A 17,474-nucleotide genomic window follows, 5' to 3' on the forward strand; every position below is an offset into this window, starting at 1 on the left:
TTTTGCAAGGTCATTAACAATTGCAGGGCAAGAAAAAAAAGAAGGGAATTTGTTCTAGTGTCTCGACAATGACGTTGGCTTGGCATCCCTGTTTTGCCCTGCAGCTGTGGGCAGAGAGCAGGGTGCCTGTTACCTACTCTCCCAGGCTTAGGTTGATTCAGTTTGCAGGTTGGCCGGCGAGATGACTCTCGCTTCTTGTTTCTGACCTGGAGGGAGGCTGTGAGGATGACCTCATCCCATTACAATTCAGAGCCTCGGCGCTGGTAAGAACAGGGCTGCTATTCCCTAGTGATAGTCCATTTTCACATCTCATTCATAATTGAAGGGAGGGAGGATCATTTTTTGCCCATTATAGGAGGTGGTTACATCACATCTCCAGGGGCATACCGAAGGCCTCGTATTGTTGCAACTTAACAACTGTAACCTGGTCTCCTGACAAGATCTGCCTTCCCCTGAAAAGTGCAGATTCCCGGAGGGAGAAGAGAGGATAGGGCTAAGTTCCCAGCCCAGAAAAGGGAACGGGAGAAACGTCGCTGCCTTCCCACCCTAAAAGACTGTCCCCAAAGTTTCTGGACTCACCTGGTCAGACGTGACCATACACTATCCTTACTCTTGGATTTCTGATACATCTTTCAGTGTCTTCTGTGTGACTTCCCTGACAGAGAGAAAGTATCAGAAGGCAGAGCTGGTGGCAGTACACAGGCATGGGATGAGCCTGGGTTGTAAGTATCGTTTACATGCTGACATTCGTTATCACCATTTTATGTTTGTGCAGGTGGTTCTAGAAAAGAAATCACTGAACACTGGGAATGGCTGGAGCAGAATCTGCTGCAGACACTTTCCATCTTTGAAAATGAGAACGATATCACCACATTTGTGAGAGGAAAAATACAGGTAATGCTTTATTTATTTTTTTGTTTTTATTAACATATAATTAACTTGCTGCACTGTGTTAGTTCTAGGTACACAACACAGTGATTCAGTATTTCTTAAGTTAGTGGAATTTAAAACAACAACTTTTCTCTGGAAAGAATTTCAAACTTACAGAAAAGTTGCAAAAGTAAGAATTGTATAAAACATACCTGGAGATCCTTTACCCACACATTCTTCTGTTATTAACAGTTGACCGCATTTACTTTATTATTTGTGGGAAACATTGAAAAGCATCAGTAAGCTTAGAAAAGATGGCAGCTTCCAAATTAAAAAATATATATATTATTGAATAACGGAGAGCTTGGACTATAAAGAAAGCTGAGCACCGAAGGATTGATGCTTTTGAACTGTGGTGTTGGAGAAGACTCTTGAGAGTCCCTGGGACTGCAAGGAGATCCAACCAGTCCATTCTAAAGGAGAGCAGTCCTGGGTGTTCATTGGAAGGAATGATGCTAAAGCTGAAACTCCAGTATTTTGGCCACCTGATGTGAAGAGCTGACTCATTGGAAAAGACCCTGATGCTGGGAAAGATTGAGAGCAGGAGGAGATGGGGACGACAGAGGATGAGATGGCTGGATGGCATCACCCACTCAATGGACATGAGTTTGGGTGGACTCTGGGAGTTGGTGATGGACAAGGAGGCCTGGTGTTCTGCAGTTCATGGGGTCTCAAAGAGTTGGACACGACTGAGCGACTGAACTGAACTTATTGATAAAACCAAGCAGATTTGATAAATCATCCTTTGGTTTGAGTCATGTGTCTGAATTTCTGGGAAGTAATATGTGAACTGTGAACTTCCTGATGTTCAAGCTGATTTTAGAAAAGGCAGAGGAACCAGAGATCAAATTGCCAACATCCGCTGGATCGTGGAAAAAGCAAGAGAGTTCCAGAAAAACATCTATTTCTGCTTTATTGACTATGCCAAAGCCTTTGACTGTGTGGATCACAATATACTGTGGAAAATTCTGAAAGAGATGGGAATACCAGACCACCTGACCTGCCTCTTGAGAAACCTATATGCAGGTCAGGAAGCAACAGTTAGAACTGGACATGGAACAACAGACTGGTTCCAAATAGGAAAAGGAGTACGTCAAGGCTGTATATTGTCACCCTGCTTATTTAACTTATATGCAGAGTACATCATGTGAAAAGCTGGACTGGAAGAAGCGCAAGCTGGAATCAAGAGTGCCGGGAGAAATATCAATAACCTCAGATATGCAGATGACACCACCCTTATGGCAGAAAGTGAAGAGGAACTCAAAAGCCTCTTGATGAAAGTGAAAGAGGAGAGTGAAAAAGTTGGCTTAAAACTCAACATTCAGAAAATGAAGATCATGGCATCCAGTCCCACCACTTCATGGGAAATAGATGGGGAAACAGTGGAAACAGTGTCAGACTTTATTTTTCTGGGCTCCAAAATCACTGCAGATGGTGACTGCAGCCATGAAATTGAAAGACGCTTACTCCTTGGAAGGAAAGTTATGACCAACCTAGATAGCATATTCAAAAGCAGAGACATTACTTTGCCAACAAAGGTTCGTCTAGTCAAGGCTATGGTTTTTCCTCTGGTCATGTATGGATGTGAGAGTTGGACTGTGAAGAAGGCTGAGTGCCGAAGAATTGATGCTTTAGAACTGTGGTGTTGGAGAAGATTCTTGAAGGTCCCTTGGACTGCAAGGAGATCCAACGAGTCCATTCTGAAGGAGATCAGCCCTGGGATTTCTTTGGAAGGAATGATGCTAAAGCTGAAACTCCAGTACTTTGGCTACCTCATGTGAAGAGTTGACTCATTGGAAAAGCCTCTGATGCTGGGAGGGATTGGGGGCAGGAGGAGAAGGGGACGACAGAGGATGAGATGGCTGGATGGCATCACCAACTCGATGGACATGAGTTTGGGTGAACTCCGGGAGTTGGTGATGGACAGGGAGGCCTGGCGTGCTGCGATTCATGGGGTCGCAAAGAGTTGGACACGACTGAGCGACTAAACTGAACTGAACTGAATATAAGTGGGGGAGTCTGAGGACTCTATAGAGGGGCTGGGTAAAAGGGGGCAGTGGTTGGTGGGGAGACAGGAGGGGTCTTCTCCTTCGAGGAATCACCGCTGAGGTTCTCAGTTACCTTTTTGTCGTTGTTGTTCGGTGTTTCAGTCGTGTCCAACTCTTTGCGACCCCATGGACTGCAGCACGCCAGGCTTCCCTGTCCTTCACTACCCCCCAGAGTTTGCTCAAACTCATGTCCATCGAGTCAGTGATGCCATCCAATCACCTCATCCTCTGTTACCCTCTTCTCCTCCTGCCTTCAATCTTTCCCAGCATCAGAGTCTTTTCCAATGAGTCAGCTCTTTGCATCAGGTGGCCAAAGTATTGGAGCTTTAGCTTCAGCATCAGTCCTTCCAGGGAATATTCAGGGTTGATTTCCTTTAGGATTGACTGATTTGATCTCCCTGCAGTCCAAGGGACTCTCAAGAGTCTTCTCCAGCACCACAGTTCAAAAGCATCAATTAGTTGGCACTCAGCCTTCTTTATGGTCCAACTCTCACATCTGTACATGACTACTGCAAAAACCATAGGTTTGACTATGCAGACCTTTGTAGGCAAAGTGATGTCTCTGCTTTTTAACATGCTGTCTAGATTTGTCATAGCTTTTCATTGTCCTCCCTCAAGTGTTACTGTCTTTGGGAAATAGGTGCAAATCAAAAGTGGTAGGAAGAAACTGAAGATTAAAAGTAACAGTAAGTTAAGAGAAATAAATAAAGCAGGAGCAAATTGTGGGTCAAAGAGCCATTCTTTTTACCTTTTTCATTACATCAAAAATGTCAGATTTAATTCCCCTGAAACCAATTATGAGAAAGGAATTGCTATTAATGCAATTATGTGTGAAAATCATTCATGTGCAAATAGATGGTTTAAGCACTCACAGATTGTCCAGTAAGGAAGGGAACCAACACACTTACTTGTTTTGAGACCTAATTAACTTTTAAAAATTATAAATGTTATAATTAACTGCAAAGGCAACCACAATCCAAACACCGTAGATAACTTTTGTTTTTTTCTTTTTAGATTTCTCGTATTCTTATATACCCTAATAGTAGTCTGACTATACGTATAATTTTATATCATATCTTTTTTCTCCAATATCTACTATATTGTTGTATAACCTTGGCTGTTATTATAATAACTGAATATTGTCCCATAATTGCCTTACTATCCCTCCTTATGTAAGTCTCCCTAGCTTTTAGATAAGTGGGAGTCAGGTACAAACAATAATACAATGAATTCTTCTGTTCATATGTAACTTTTCTTATAGTTTTTCTCCTCTTTAGGATAGATTACAAAATGTTGGTTAATGGGTTAAGTACGTTTAAATGCTTTTAATGGACGTTAGTAGATATTGTCAGTATGTTAGAATCCCTGTGTGATTATACTATTGCTTGCTTTCAGCATTATAATTGTTTAAGTAGTTTTTCAAATGTATTAAGTAAAAGTCGGTGTCTTATTGTTTTCATTTTTCTCTTTGATTATGAGGTTGAATATTTTTTTATGTTTGCTAAGTTAATGTTCCCCTTTTTATGAACTACCTATCAATGTCCTTTGTGTATTTAAATTTGTATTGGATGTCCTGAATATTTGGACTGTAACAATTTTACAAAATTACATGGAGCTGTTGCCTAGAACAGGAGTGACCTATTTCATATTATGTAGAACCTATAGAACATATATACTCTGATGGCTCAGTGGTAGAGAATCCACCTACCAATGCAGGTTTGATCCCAGGGTCAAGAAAATCCCCTGGAGGAGGGCATGGCAAACCAATCCAATATTCTTGTCAGGGAAATCCCACGGACAGAAGAGCCTGGCAGGCTACAGTCCATGGTGTCGCCAAAGAGTCAGACATGACTGAGCAACTAATGAGCAAGAACAACATAGAACATACCGGAAGGAGATCATTCCATCCCTTTGTTCCATCATCTGGTCCACCTGGCTAAAGTTACAGTAATCTGAAGAGATTCTGTATTGTGAACCCTCTTTTTTTTCTGGAAGTTGGGAAAGTTGGAAGTGGAACTTTAGGGGTTATTATCCTTATTGTTGAAACTAGTTGGTGAGGCCTGGTCTGTTGATATTAATGTGTTTTAGTGATGTTTTTCACCTCTATGTCCTTATAAATCCTCTCGTATTTAAAGAAATTTTCTTTTTAAAATTTCAATGAGCATTCTAGATATGTAGTACTTATTAGTTCTTTAAATAGCATGAAAAAGTGAAAGTGTTAGTCTCTCACTCATGTCAGACTCTTTGTGACCCCATGGACTGTAGCTCGAAAGGCTCCTCTGTCCATGGAATTCTCCAGGCAAGAATACTGGAGTTGGTAGCCATTCCCTCCTCCGAGGAATCTTCCCAACCCCAGGGATCGAATCTGGGTCTGCCGCGTTGCAGGCCGATTCTTTACTGTCTGAGTCACCGGGGAAGCCCCTTAGATAGTGTAGTTTGAATTTAATGTTCCTTCTCTCTAAACATGTGGGCATCATTTGGTTTGTTCTACATTGCTCTTTTCTAGTATTCTTCTGACTTCAGGTCAGAGCCTTGCTACGGGAGAGCGGACATTAGGCTTGAGGGTCTCCATGCTCACTCGGAGTTGATTGGCCATTGGCATTGCCTAAGGACCCAACTTGGAGAAGGCAATGGCATCCTACTCCAGAACTCTTGCCTGGAAAATCCCATGGGCAGAGGAGCCTGGTAGGCTGCAGTCCATGGGGTCGCTAAGAGTCGGACACGACTGAGCGACTTCACTTTCACTTTTCACTTTCATGCATTGGAGAAGGAAATGGCAACCCACTCCAGTGTTCTTGCCTGGAGAATCCCAGGGACGGGGGAGCCTGGTGGGCTGCTGTCTATGGGGTCACAGAGTCGGACACGACTGAAGTGACTTAGCAGCAGCTTAGCAGCAAGGACCCAACTGCAACTTCATATTAGTTGTTCTCATTCTGTCCCTTTCATCTATTCACTCATTCATTTCCTTTTTCCTTCTTGCATATTTTTGGCTCTCCTTCTGTGAAGGCATTGATAACTTTGAAGTGTCATATAGGTCCGGTCTCTACCTCCCTGTCTCCATTCCTGCCCTGCATATAGGTTCACCTGCGCCATTTTCTAGATTCCGTGTGCTGTGCTGTGCTTAGTTGCTCAGTTGTGTCTGACTCTTTGTGACCTCATGACTGTAGCCCGCCAGGCTCCTCTGTCCATTCTCCAGGCAAGAGTACTGGAGTGGATTGCCATGCCCTCCTCCAGGGGATCTTCCCAACCCAGGATTGAACCCAGGTCTCCCACATTGCAGACACATTCTTTGCTCTTTTCTAGTCTTCTTCTGACTTCAGGTCAGAGCCTTGCTACAGGAGAGCGGACATTAGGCTTGAGGGTCTCCATGCTCACTCGGAGTTGATTGGCCATTGGCATTGCCTAAGGACCCAACTCGGAGAAGGCAAAGAGTCTGACATGAGTGAGAGACTAACACTTTCACTTTTTCATGCTATCTAAAGAACTAATAAGTATTACATATCTAGAATGCTCATTGAAATTAAAAAAAAAAAAATTTGTTTAAATACGAGAGGATTTATAAGGACATAGAGGTGAAAAACATCACTAAAACACATTAATATCTCTTAGGTGCTAGCTGCTGTCGGTAAAAACTTTTTGAGACATTGTGTTTGAAAGGCATATTTAGTGGTTGGGGGACATATACACAAAATACGTTCAGCCAACATAGAAATTAAGAGAACCTAAAGACAAGAATGCTGGTGCTTATACCCAACTTGATTAGTTTCATAGAAAATGTGATATTTACACTGAACCTGGAAAAGTGGATTTGGGCAGACCAAGAAGGGGTTCTTTGTCACAAGATGCAGATTGGGTTTTTCCCCTCTTACACTAATAGACTGCGGACATTTTCATGGTGGAGATGCTGTTGTCAAATCTCTGTTTCAGAAAGTAGCTGTACAGAATATATCACAGTGTAGAAAGACTCCTGATGGCATGCCCACTATGGTAATTCCTGGACTATGCCAAGGGGCTAAGCCGTGGCTTCTTATTAGAATAGGCTGAAGACTTGTCCAGGGCTGTGTTGGCTGTTTTGGTTGTTGTTTACATGTTTGTTTTTCACTAGAATTGAATGGTGATGGAGAGGGTGGAAGACAAAGCCCTCTCCCCCTTCCCTCCTGCCATCACCCCTTAGTACCACAGCTGCTGGCAACTGGAGTGGACAGTCTGGCAGTGAAAATAAAATTCAGGACATCATATGTATTAAAAAATTCCACTACATCTGGCACAGAGGATCAGCAGTACTTAATGTGAGGAAGAAGAATTGTAGTTGGGAGAAGTGTTTATAAAGAGCTGGGAATTGGACTGGATTTTGAGATTAGGTAGGATTAGTGATGGGTGATACAGTGGTAAAGAATCTGCCTGCCGGGTATATGGAATTTAGAAAGATGGTATTGATAACCCTGTATGCGAGACAGCAAAATAGACACAAATATATAGAACAGTCTTTTGGACTCTGTGGGAGAGGGAAAGGGTGGGATGATTTGGAAGAATGGCATTGAAACATGTATAATATCATATGTGAAATGAATCGCCAGTCCGGGTTCAATGCATGATACAGGATGCTTGGGGCTGGTGCACTGGGATGACCCAGAGGGATGGTCCGGATGGTCCAAGGAGGGAGGTGGGAGGGGGGTTCAGGATGTGTACATCCTGTACACGTGTACATCTGTGGTGGATTCATGTTGATGTATGGCAAAACCAATACAATATTATAAAGTAATTAGTCTCCAATTAAAATAAATCTATATTCAAAAATAAAAAGAATCTGCCTCCCAATGCAGGAGACTCAAGGCGAGGGTTTGATCTGTGGGTAGGGAAGATCCCCTGGAGGAGGAAATGGCAACCCACTGCAGTATTCTTGCCTGGAAAATTCTATGGACAGAGGAGCCTGGCAGGCTATTGTCCATGGAGTCATAGAGTTCAAAATGACTAAGTACACACAGAATTAGTGAAACAGACAATAGTCTTACTGTAGATTTTATGCCCTCAGAATGACAGGACCACAGGCAAGAAGGTGGAAAAGCATACAGATGACATATCCAGGCCCTAAGTGTGCTCTGGATCTTGTCAAATGCAGTGCAGTGAGAACAAGTGTTACAGTGTTGGTTGGATCAAAAATGTGCATGGTCTAGAATAATGGATTTTACATGGTGATTGTAGGGAAACAGAATTTTGATAATAAGAATTTTGTAGTTATAATAAGTTTGGGGAAGATATATTTGTAGCATCCAGAACTCACTGGAAGCCCAAAGGCAGGAATTCTAGGTATGAGGCTGCCCAAATTCACATAGATCTGCAGTGACACCTTTGGGATCAAAACCCCAGACATTCATGCTCCAGAGCTCATGCTTATCTCACCGTACCTTGTAAACAGAGAAAATGGAGATGAGGTAAGAGGGATTTGGTGATTACAAAGTCAAAGGTAGAATTTCAAGGAATATTTTCCCTCAGGAGACACATGTAGAAGCCATTTTTCATTGAGTTATGGAGGAACTGGGTAACAAACAGCCCCTCAAGCTGCTAAGATGATTAAGCAGTAGGTTAAGCCAGTTACTTGTTTTGCAAAGATCTTATTTCCTGTGCAACTGACCAAAAATTGTGTGTCTTCCATAATTTCCACTCCAATATTCACCTCTTTTCTGTTCATATGGTGGCTTGTTCCTTTTATCCAGGTTCCTGATATTTTTCATGGCCGAGAGACGGTGGGTCTGTGGCTAACATCAGTTAATGACATGTGTTTTGATCTTTCTTTGCTCTACATTGATCTATGTTGCTCTTCAGAAATCTTTTAGTACATAAATGCCGCTTGTTAAGTGGCTTCGGTTTGGGGAGTTGGCTTTGAAAATAATTCAATTTTTTTAAGTGTCCCTTAGAAGAAAATTTTTTCCCTTGCCAGTATGTACAGAAAAGAAACAGGTCTAGTCATAGTGATACAAGCTGTGCATTTGTGCTTTATGCCTTCTTAGGGCATCATTGCCGAGTATAACAAAATCAACGATGTGAAGGAAGATGATGACACGGAGAAGTTCAAGGAAGCCATTGTGAAGTTCCATCGGCTGTTTGGAATGCCCGAGGAAGAGAAACTCGTTAACTATTACTCTTGCAGCTACTGGAAGGGGAAGGTCCCCCGACAGGGCTGGATGTACCTCAGCATTAATCACCTTTGCTTTTATTCTTTTCTGATGGGAAGGGAAGGTGAGTCCTCTAGAATTTCAGAGGGCAGCTTTTGAAAGTCTAGTAAATCTGCAGTTGTAACTGATTTGTGATGACTTAACGTTGAATTCAATCATTTTTGGCTCAGTTGCTATAAACTACTTGATTGTGAGATAATAAAAATTGACCAAAGGTATAATTCATTTAGTAGACAGGGACTTAAATCTGTAATAATCATAACTCAGGATTTTTGTGGTCTAGATTTATCTTTTGAAACTATCAAGCAGAATATTAATAAATATAAGCACATAAGCTCATAGGAGTTCTGTGAAATTAGAGGGTGGTGTTGTGAGATTCCAGTATCTTGAAAGGATTTTAAGAAGCCACATATTGACCCAGCCTTGTTCTCTGTGCTCAGCCAAGCTGGTCATCCGGTGGGTGGACATCACTCAGCTCGAGAAGAACGCCACGCTGCTTCTACCCGACGTGATCAAAGTGAGCACAAGATCTAGCGAGCTTTTCTTCTCTGTATTCCTCAACATCAATGAGACCTTCAAGTTAATGGAGCAGCTCGCCAACATCGCCATGAGGCAGCTCTTAGACAATGAGGGCTTTGAACAAGATCGATCCCTGCCCAAACTGAAAAAGAAATCTCCTAAGAAAGTGTCTGCCCTAAAACGGTAGGTGACAGAGATCTGAAGTCTTACGGACTTTAGAAACAAGAACCCATCTGTTCACTTATGAAAGTTAACCTTTTCTGAACAGCTTCAAGGGTTCAGAACACTTTTCTGGGTATAGATCCAAAACGGAGAAAGTCTGCCTAAAGCAGTCACAGTTCAGTAAGTGAGGTAGACACGACCAGCTCCAGCACTATAGGTTGGGACCTGTTTTGGTGCTGAGAGCACCCTGAGTACACACACAGGGAGACTGGCAGTGAAGGATCTCTCCATGGAGCTGCTCACAGCAGGGCTCTCGAAATTGCTCAGTCAGAGTCAGTAGGATGAATATTACTTTAGACATATTATTTCAGGCAGAGGGACAATATGGTAAGGGAAACAGATGAGAAAAGCACAGAGGAAAGTAAGCTCGTCAACATTTATGGAAGGTGGCTGGGCATAGGATGAAGCTATGCTGTAGAGAAGCCCGGAAGTCTGGATGTGAGAGTGAAGGCTAGAGAGAAGGCAAGGGGAAAGTTGACGTTGTAACGTGTGATGGATGCATGGAATCACCCTTAACTGAGATGGGGACGAGGGAAGGGACAGCATGTCCAAGGGATATGAGGATTCAGTTTTGATCACGTTGAGTTGAGTCGCCTGTAGGGCGTCTAACTAGACATCAGTTCAGTGGGATAAATGGAATTGGTCATTGTTGGTGTACAGCTGGTCGTTGAAACCTGACAAGAGGTCACTGCAATGAAAACGCCTTTGGTGATCTGAGACATGTTTTGATAGCGTAACAAGAAGATGGCTTACTGTGGTGGGCTGAATGCACATGAAAGGCAAGGCAAGGGAATTAGGTCAGTACAGCCTGCTTTGTCGGGAAATTCAATGGTAAAGTAGGGGGTTTGCTCTTTTTTAGAACAAAAACATTTGAACAGAAGGTAGTATGAAGTAGGCAGGTGGGAAGAGTTTGTTGTTGAGGGTAGCACAAAGACAGAAGGGAGCAGGGAGATAAAGCTAGAAGAAAATGAATAATTTAAAAAGTGGCATCTTGGACTTCCCTGGTGGTCCAGTGGTTAGGACTCTATGTTTCCAATGCAGGGGGCTTGGGTTCAATCCCTGGTTGGGGAATTAAGATCCCACATACAAAGCAAAGCTACAAAAAAAAAAAAAAAAGGATCTCACAGCATGCAGAAGGATGCTTGTGTGTGCTGATAGCTCTCCCTTTGAAACAGGTAAAAGAAGAAGGAGGAGGTGAGGTAGCAGGTAGTTTTAGAGACAGAAGGGAGGGAATTGGAGGGCCTGTCTTTGCCTTGTGAAACCAGAAACTGGATCATCAGGGGCTGAAGTGGCCTAAAAGCTTGAGCAAAGATGTTTAAACGATGAACAGGAAGAAGGAACTCATCAGAGAAAAGATCATGGTCACTGGAGGACCCAGCTGGGCTTAGACACTCTGGTTGTCCAGGAAGTGGGCTGTTCCTGTGTTTCAGGCAGTTTTATTGTTTATTCAAGGTGACCACTGACTGCCTGCAGAGTCATATGGCTTATGTGTGTCCTCATTAGGTCATTCTTAAAAGATAAGGCCCCGAGAGTGGCTGCGGATGAGTATAAATGTCATCATCTCTTCAGAAATTACTGTATTCTTTTGGAAAGAGAATTATTTCCTGTCTAGGCCTTGTTTTCCTAAGATCCTTTGACATTTACAGATACTGATTGTAGAATGACTACACAGGGAACCTAAATACATTAAAATGATTTCATTATGCTTTTGGGTCATCATGGAGTTAACTCCTGCAGAAAGCCAAGAAGGTAGAAATAATTCTGACAAGGTGGAAGGGAAAGATGGGCCGGGAAATCTGTTGCCGCATCATTGAGAGGTACTCAAACTTTTCTCCTGTGGGGTGAGTTATTGCTGTTGTTTTCCAGCGATCTGGACGCCAGGGCCAAGAGTGAGAGGTACCGTGCACTCTTCCGGCTGCCCAAAGATGAAAAATTAGATGGCCACACAGACTGCACCCTCTGGACTCCGTTCAACAAAATGCACATTTTGGGGCAGATGTTTGTGTCTACGAACTATATCTGCTTCACCAGCAAGGAGGAGAACCTGTGTAGCCTCATTATCCCACTGCGAGAGGTACGTGGCAGGTGGCAATGGGTGTTTTAAGTTTTGTTGGTAATCTTTTTCTGGGTATCTTACCATCACTGAGTTGGCTTTTAACCATGGGTGAGCGTTCCTAATTCTTTGGTGGCATCTGTCCCTCTTTTTTGTGTTGGCATTGCCCCGAATGACCATGAGACCTGCGAGGTTTCTTCTTCCAGAAGCAGACTGGTGTTTTATTCTTGTTCAGGTAAGGTGAGATCAACAGAGCAGGAGATGACTGTCATTGAAAAGACGCTTGTTATACTCATGGCTCCCATCAGGGGGCGCACGCCATGCTAGAGGGCCCACGGGGGGAAAGCACCCCGTGGGTCAGCAGACAGAGGAGCAGGGAAGGATGTGGACTGGAGTCTTGATTGTGATTTCCTTGGGAAGAAACAGGTGAGACAGGATAAGCAGGCTCGGGATTGGCAAGTTGAAAAATTCCAGCAGGCTCTAGGGCAGAGGCCCTGTCCCTAACTGTCCGGTTCCTGGCCCTGGGGTGACGAGGGCAAGATGAATAGGGGCCCTGAGTGTGAGAGCAGGTGAAGGAGGTCCTTGGGGTTTGGATAGAATGGTTTGCTTGTGAAATGCCTTCTCACAGGTGAGTCCTTTACTGTCTCCAGGAGTTGGTTAACTCTGGGTCAACAAGGCCCTGAGATGTGAAAATATCAAATAGAGAAACTAGAAAGTGTAGTTACTGCTCCTGGCCCACAGCCTGAGCATCTTGATCTTTAGAGAGTGGTCTGGGTTGTGAATCAGAAAGTCAAGATCTGTCGAGTTCGTTGGTTCCCTCTGTTAGAACCAGTGGGACCACTGGCCGCCACGGCCAGATCTGTATCTCTGCAAATTTTGGAGTCTGTACTTTAATAAAGTTCCAGGCTGATGCCCATGGACAATGAAGACTGAGGAACATTATTATTGTACCTGGGTTGGAAGTGGGTTCTCTTGTGTCTTCACAGTGAGAGGTTGTTCTGGTACTTGTGGAGAAGCCTTGCTGTTGGGGTTGAGAAGAAATTCCAGGTTAGGATGTCCAGGGCTGGCAGATCCGCAGTTTCTAACCTGGCTGCTTTCAACCTAGAAATTAAGATGCTTAGAAGCTTTGGCTATTTAATCAAGGTTGAGTCTTTGTTAAGATTTCCTATGGTAAAGGATTCAAGTTTCTCTTTGCCTTACTTTCTTTTTTAAAAAAAAAAAAATAATCATTTATGTAAGCAAATTTTCTTGCTTTGTTTTTTTCTTGTTTGCATCATTATCACAGAAAATTATTAAAATACAGACAAATAGGAAGAAAACAAAAACTCCCCCCAGTCCCACTATTCAAAAATGACCACTATTCAAAAATGAACATCCTGCTATATAGCTGCTCAGGCTTTCTATGCATTGCTGTGTAAATGTCATTTATATTATTTAGGTTTAAGAAATAATGAATTTTATTTTTTGCCTATTTCTCTTAACAGTGAGTGTGCACTAAACTTATTTCTGTATCATAAAATATTCTTGTATAACTTTTAATGACTGCATATTATTCCATTACTGGATATGTATAATTTATTTCTTCTTCTTATTTAGATTACCTTTGGTTGGACCTTTGCATTATTTTTGTTTGTTCGTTTCCTCCCAAACATATGTATAATTTTCCTTAAATTATAAATTCCTAGAAGTTTAATTGGTGGATTAAAATGAATGCAAAGTGTTAGGCAATGGAAAAATCTAGTTTTCTTTCTTACAGGGTGAGCTCATTGGTATTATAACACATTTGGAGACTAGGAATTATTGGAGGTGAATTCTCAGATGGATGGTTGATCGGTACTTACAACTGGCTCTGAAATGCATCTCATGACTTTTTCCAACAAACTTACCCTCTTTCTCTTAGGGAGTTACTAAACTCTGTGTGTGTGTGTGAGTGTGTGTGTGTGTGTGTGTGTGTGTGGTAATTGACATCATCTACTAGTTTCAGGTTAACATAGTATTGATTTGATATTTGTATATATTATATAATGATCACTATGGTAAGTCCAGTTAACATCTATCACCATTCATAGTATGCTATTAAAGTCTGCTATGAAAAATGTCCTTCGTCAAGTACTACCTGAAGAAAATAGAGCAGAGTGACCTGGACCCACTAGGGAAACCCATCCTGACATTAAGAATATACTGAGTGTATCATTTATAAATCTGAGTGAGTCATCACTTTGTTTATCCAAAGGTAACTGAGGAACAGAGTGGCTGGAGGCTGCCATCCCATATCAGCTCTCCTGCTCCCCTCCTCTGGGTTCAGTTCAGGGGCTCTGTGTACATTTCAGTGTGATCTGCAATAGGATCGTGAGAGCTTGGTGGAGTTAGGAGATTGATGGTTAATACCCTCAGCCCATCTTGTGCTTCCTAGTTTTCCCTAACAAGTAGTAAGGGGAGATAATTCAGGCATATTTCAGGATAAGTCAGAAGGGGGAGGATAGTATGGGTGGCATTTAGAAGTAAAGTGTGTGGTGGTTGGAGGGTGCGGCTTGAAAGAAACCCCCAGTGAGACAGCAGTGCTCTTTCTTTACTCCAGTGAATCACTGAGATATATTAATGGTAAATCCTAAACCCCAGCTAATGGAAGAAGCACAGCACTTGCGTCTATTCCTACTCTAGGTTATATAATGACAAAAATGCACTAGGACAGGGCTCCCACCCTCCGTCGGGGTCTGTTTGAGAAGAGAGTGATCTCTCCATGAACTGAGTTAAGCTGATCGATCAGTAGGAGCCTCAAGGAACCTTGCATTCTCCTTGGAACAGCTCCTTTTAGAATTGTGAAGACTCGGGATTGCTGTTGTGTTTAATTTTTTATAAATAAGTGGAAATATTGACTGGAGATTGTTAACATACATTCTGTATGCAGACTTAAGGTAGAGTAAATCAACACATGTTAAATGTTTGCACAGAACCGTGTTGCTATAGATTTTAAAGAAAAGTCTGAACTAGCAGCAAGAAGATAAAGTGATGAGAGTCCTCATTAGGATTTCTAGATGCAGTCTCTCTTCTTTTTTTCAATTATAAATTACCTTGTAAAATGTTCCATATGAAACACCAAGATTTGATTGAATTGAAGCTATCTTACAATTGTAGTTGGTGATGAAAATGTGTCTCATTATTGTGTAGAACATTCCAGTGGTGCTATTACCCTTTCCTGGAGGCACAGAGTTTCAGGGGTAGAATTCTACTAGAACTCATTTGTCAGTGAAAAATACGTGCTAACCTGTGGGACGCTTCCTAGGGTTTCTGTAGGCACTTTCTTGCTGTTGCTTCATGATCCTGGTAGATACTGGACTTCATGCTTGATTTCCTCACGAGCACATAGAATCTATATTTTAGGTGCAGAACTTGAACCTTTCATCCTCTTGGCATCTGCAATTAATTGCAGATGCCTGGTGACTAAAAGAATCATAAACAATCTGTTGGGAAAAAAGGATTTTTTTTTTCAGTCTTTTAAAATAAGCATTGTTTACTCTATGTCTGAAGTATCATGGGAAAATCCTTTTCATGATAAAGAAGTTGGTTTCCACCTCCCCCCGCCAATTTCTCTAGCTTCTTTAGCATTGGAGGAAAAAACTCTTAGGTACAACTCTAGGTATCTCAGAATATTCCTTTAAAAATGTATGAATATATATCTAACTTGTACATGTTTATAAAAGCTGAGAACAGAACTCAGGTCCTGCAGTTTTCCCCTTTATGAACCCCACTAATACCTGTTTTGCACCTGTGACCATGCAACTTTTTAGGCAATTCCAGTAGGTTACTTAGCCTTGAAAGGGAGAGAGGTTTTTAAAGTTCTGCTCAGAGGAAATGTCTTTCACATGAAAATGCTGATGAAGAGGTTGAAGTTGAACCTGTCTAGACTGCTTACATGTGGAAATGAAGATGGGAAAGAAACTAAACTCTTAAGTACACAGTCAGCGCGGCTGCAAATAAACCATTTATCTAGAGCTGGCCTTGAGATTTTTCTTCCTAATGTGCTAAAGAATTGTAATCCATTTATCTTAGTTTCCAGTTGATGAAAATCCTTTTATAAACCAGCAAATATATGCCATCATTTCAAAGCTGAAGCACATGCCCCCTGTTTCTACTTTTCTCCTGATGTGGTACTTACTTTGCTACACGCACTAGTATGCACAAATGCACACACACACACAGTCAACCCGTGCAGACAGGGTTGCAGGTAAGCTGTTTATGTCATGTCTGCTCAGATTCAAGCCTTTAAAACTTTGAAGTGGTAAGAGGTGAGGAATGCAAAGCCCTGGGGTCTAAACCAGACGTTTGAAGGATTGGTGGTGTTTTAAAAGCCATATCCACATTAAGCTAATAAAAGGACCCAGTATCATGGGTTGTTTCTCTCTCTTACAGATGAAGCACCAGCTAAGAGTCCTCCCTCTTAAAGTTCCATGAAATTTTAATGAAAGTCAAGGAATTCCTTCCAACAAGGTTTCCCAGCCTTGGCGCTGTTGACGTCTTGGGCCTTAGTGTGTTGGGGGTGGGCTGACTTGGGTCCTGTGCAATGCCAAATGTTTAGCATCATCCTTGACTTCCACCTGTGAGATGCCCGTGGTACCCTCCACTTGGGACTACCAGAAGTGCCTCTAGATGTTGCCAGATGTCTCCTGGGGCTGGGATGGGGACTCACTCTCGATTTATAACTACCAGCAAGATAATTCCGGTTCCAGTTTCATTTATTCTGAGCTGTTTTCTTTTATTGGGACACCATTCAAGAATCTCAACTTGCCTCAATAAAGTACGGAGGTTCCTGCCGAGATTGAAAAGCATGGTCTTCTTTCTTCAGTGCTCAGCATCTTCAGAGCTCAGAGGTTGCTGCCAGGTGATCCCTGGGAAGTAATGCTCTTGGTGGCCTCTTTTCTTTTCAGGTGACGATTGTAGAGAAGGCAGACAGCTCCAGTGTGCTCCCCAGTCCCCTGTCCATCAGCACCAGGAACAGGATGACCTTTCTCTTTGCCAACTTGAAGGATAGAGACTTTCTGGTGCAGAGGATCTCTGACTTCCTGCAGCAGACGACCTCCAAAATATACTCAGACAAGGAATTCGCAGGAAGCTACAACAGTTCGGATGATGAGGTCAGTGGAAGGCACCTGCGGGGTTGGTTCATCCTATTTCTCTTCCCTGGGGAGTGTTCACCTCCTGGTCTGTTTTGTTTGATCTTGAAGCTTTGCAGCTGTGCTGAGATGAATCAACTACTCTGATGTCCAGAGCAGACATCTCATTTAAATCTCATGGTGTTTGTATTTAGGATCATAGAATTAGACATCTAGTCTCACCCTCTTCTTTCACCATTGAAGGCGTTATGAAGTGATTTGTCCTGATTACATAGCAGGTGACTCTGGTCTAAGTGACTCTGTTGGGAATTATACAGAGGTCACTCAGTAAAGTCTCAAACCTGAAACACAACATTATTAGGATGATTTTATTATGATACAATATGAATTGTGTCCCTATTGAATTAGGCTCTGAATC

General features: G+C 42.4%; 1 protein-coding gene across 4 annotated transcripts in view; it reads left to right on the top strand.

Moving 5' to 3' along the window:
* Positions 1-17,474, top strand: part of TBC1D9 (TBC1 domain family member 9) — a 129,650-nt gene that overhangs the window by 72,214 nt on the left and 39,962 nt on the right. For all 4 annotated transcript variants that reach the window (XR_015144185.1, XR_015144186.1, XM_086346607.1 and 1 more), the window contains exons 3-7: positions 776-894; positions 8,987-9,215; positions 9,592-9,853; positions 11,759-11,966; positions 16,871-17,077. Coding sequence is in view for 2 of the 4 variants with exons in the window: in XM_086346607.1 (XP_086202733.1) it covers positions 776-894; positions 8,987-9,215; positions 9,592-9,853; positions 11,759-11,966; positions 16,871-17,077 (1,025 nt within the window). In the remaining 2 variants the exon portion in view is untranslated. The remainder of the gene's footprint in view (positions 1-775; positions 895-8,986; positions 9,216-9,591; positions 9,854-11,758; positions 11,967-16,870; positions 17,078-17,474) is intronic.

This window comes from Bos grunniens, chromosome 17 (genome assembly GCF_055505025.1).
Source record: "Bos grunniens cultivar Pamir isolate PY7600 chromosome 17, Bosgru_T2T1.0, whole genome shotgun sequence".
Lineage (NCBI taxonomy): Eukaryota > Metazoa > Chordata > Mammalia > Artiodactyla > Bovidae > Bos > Bos grunniens.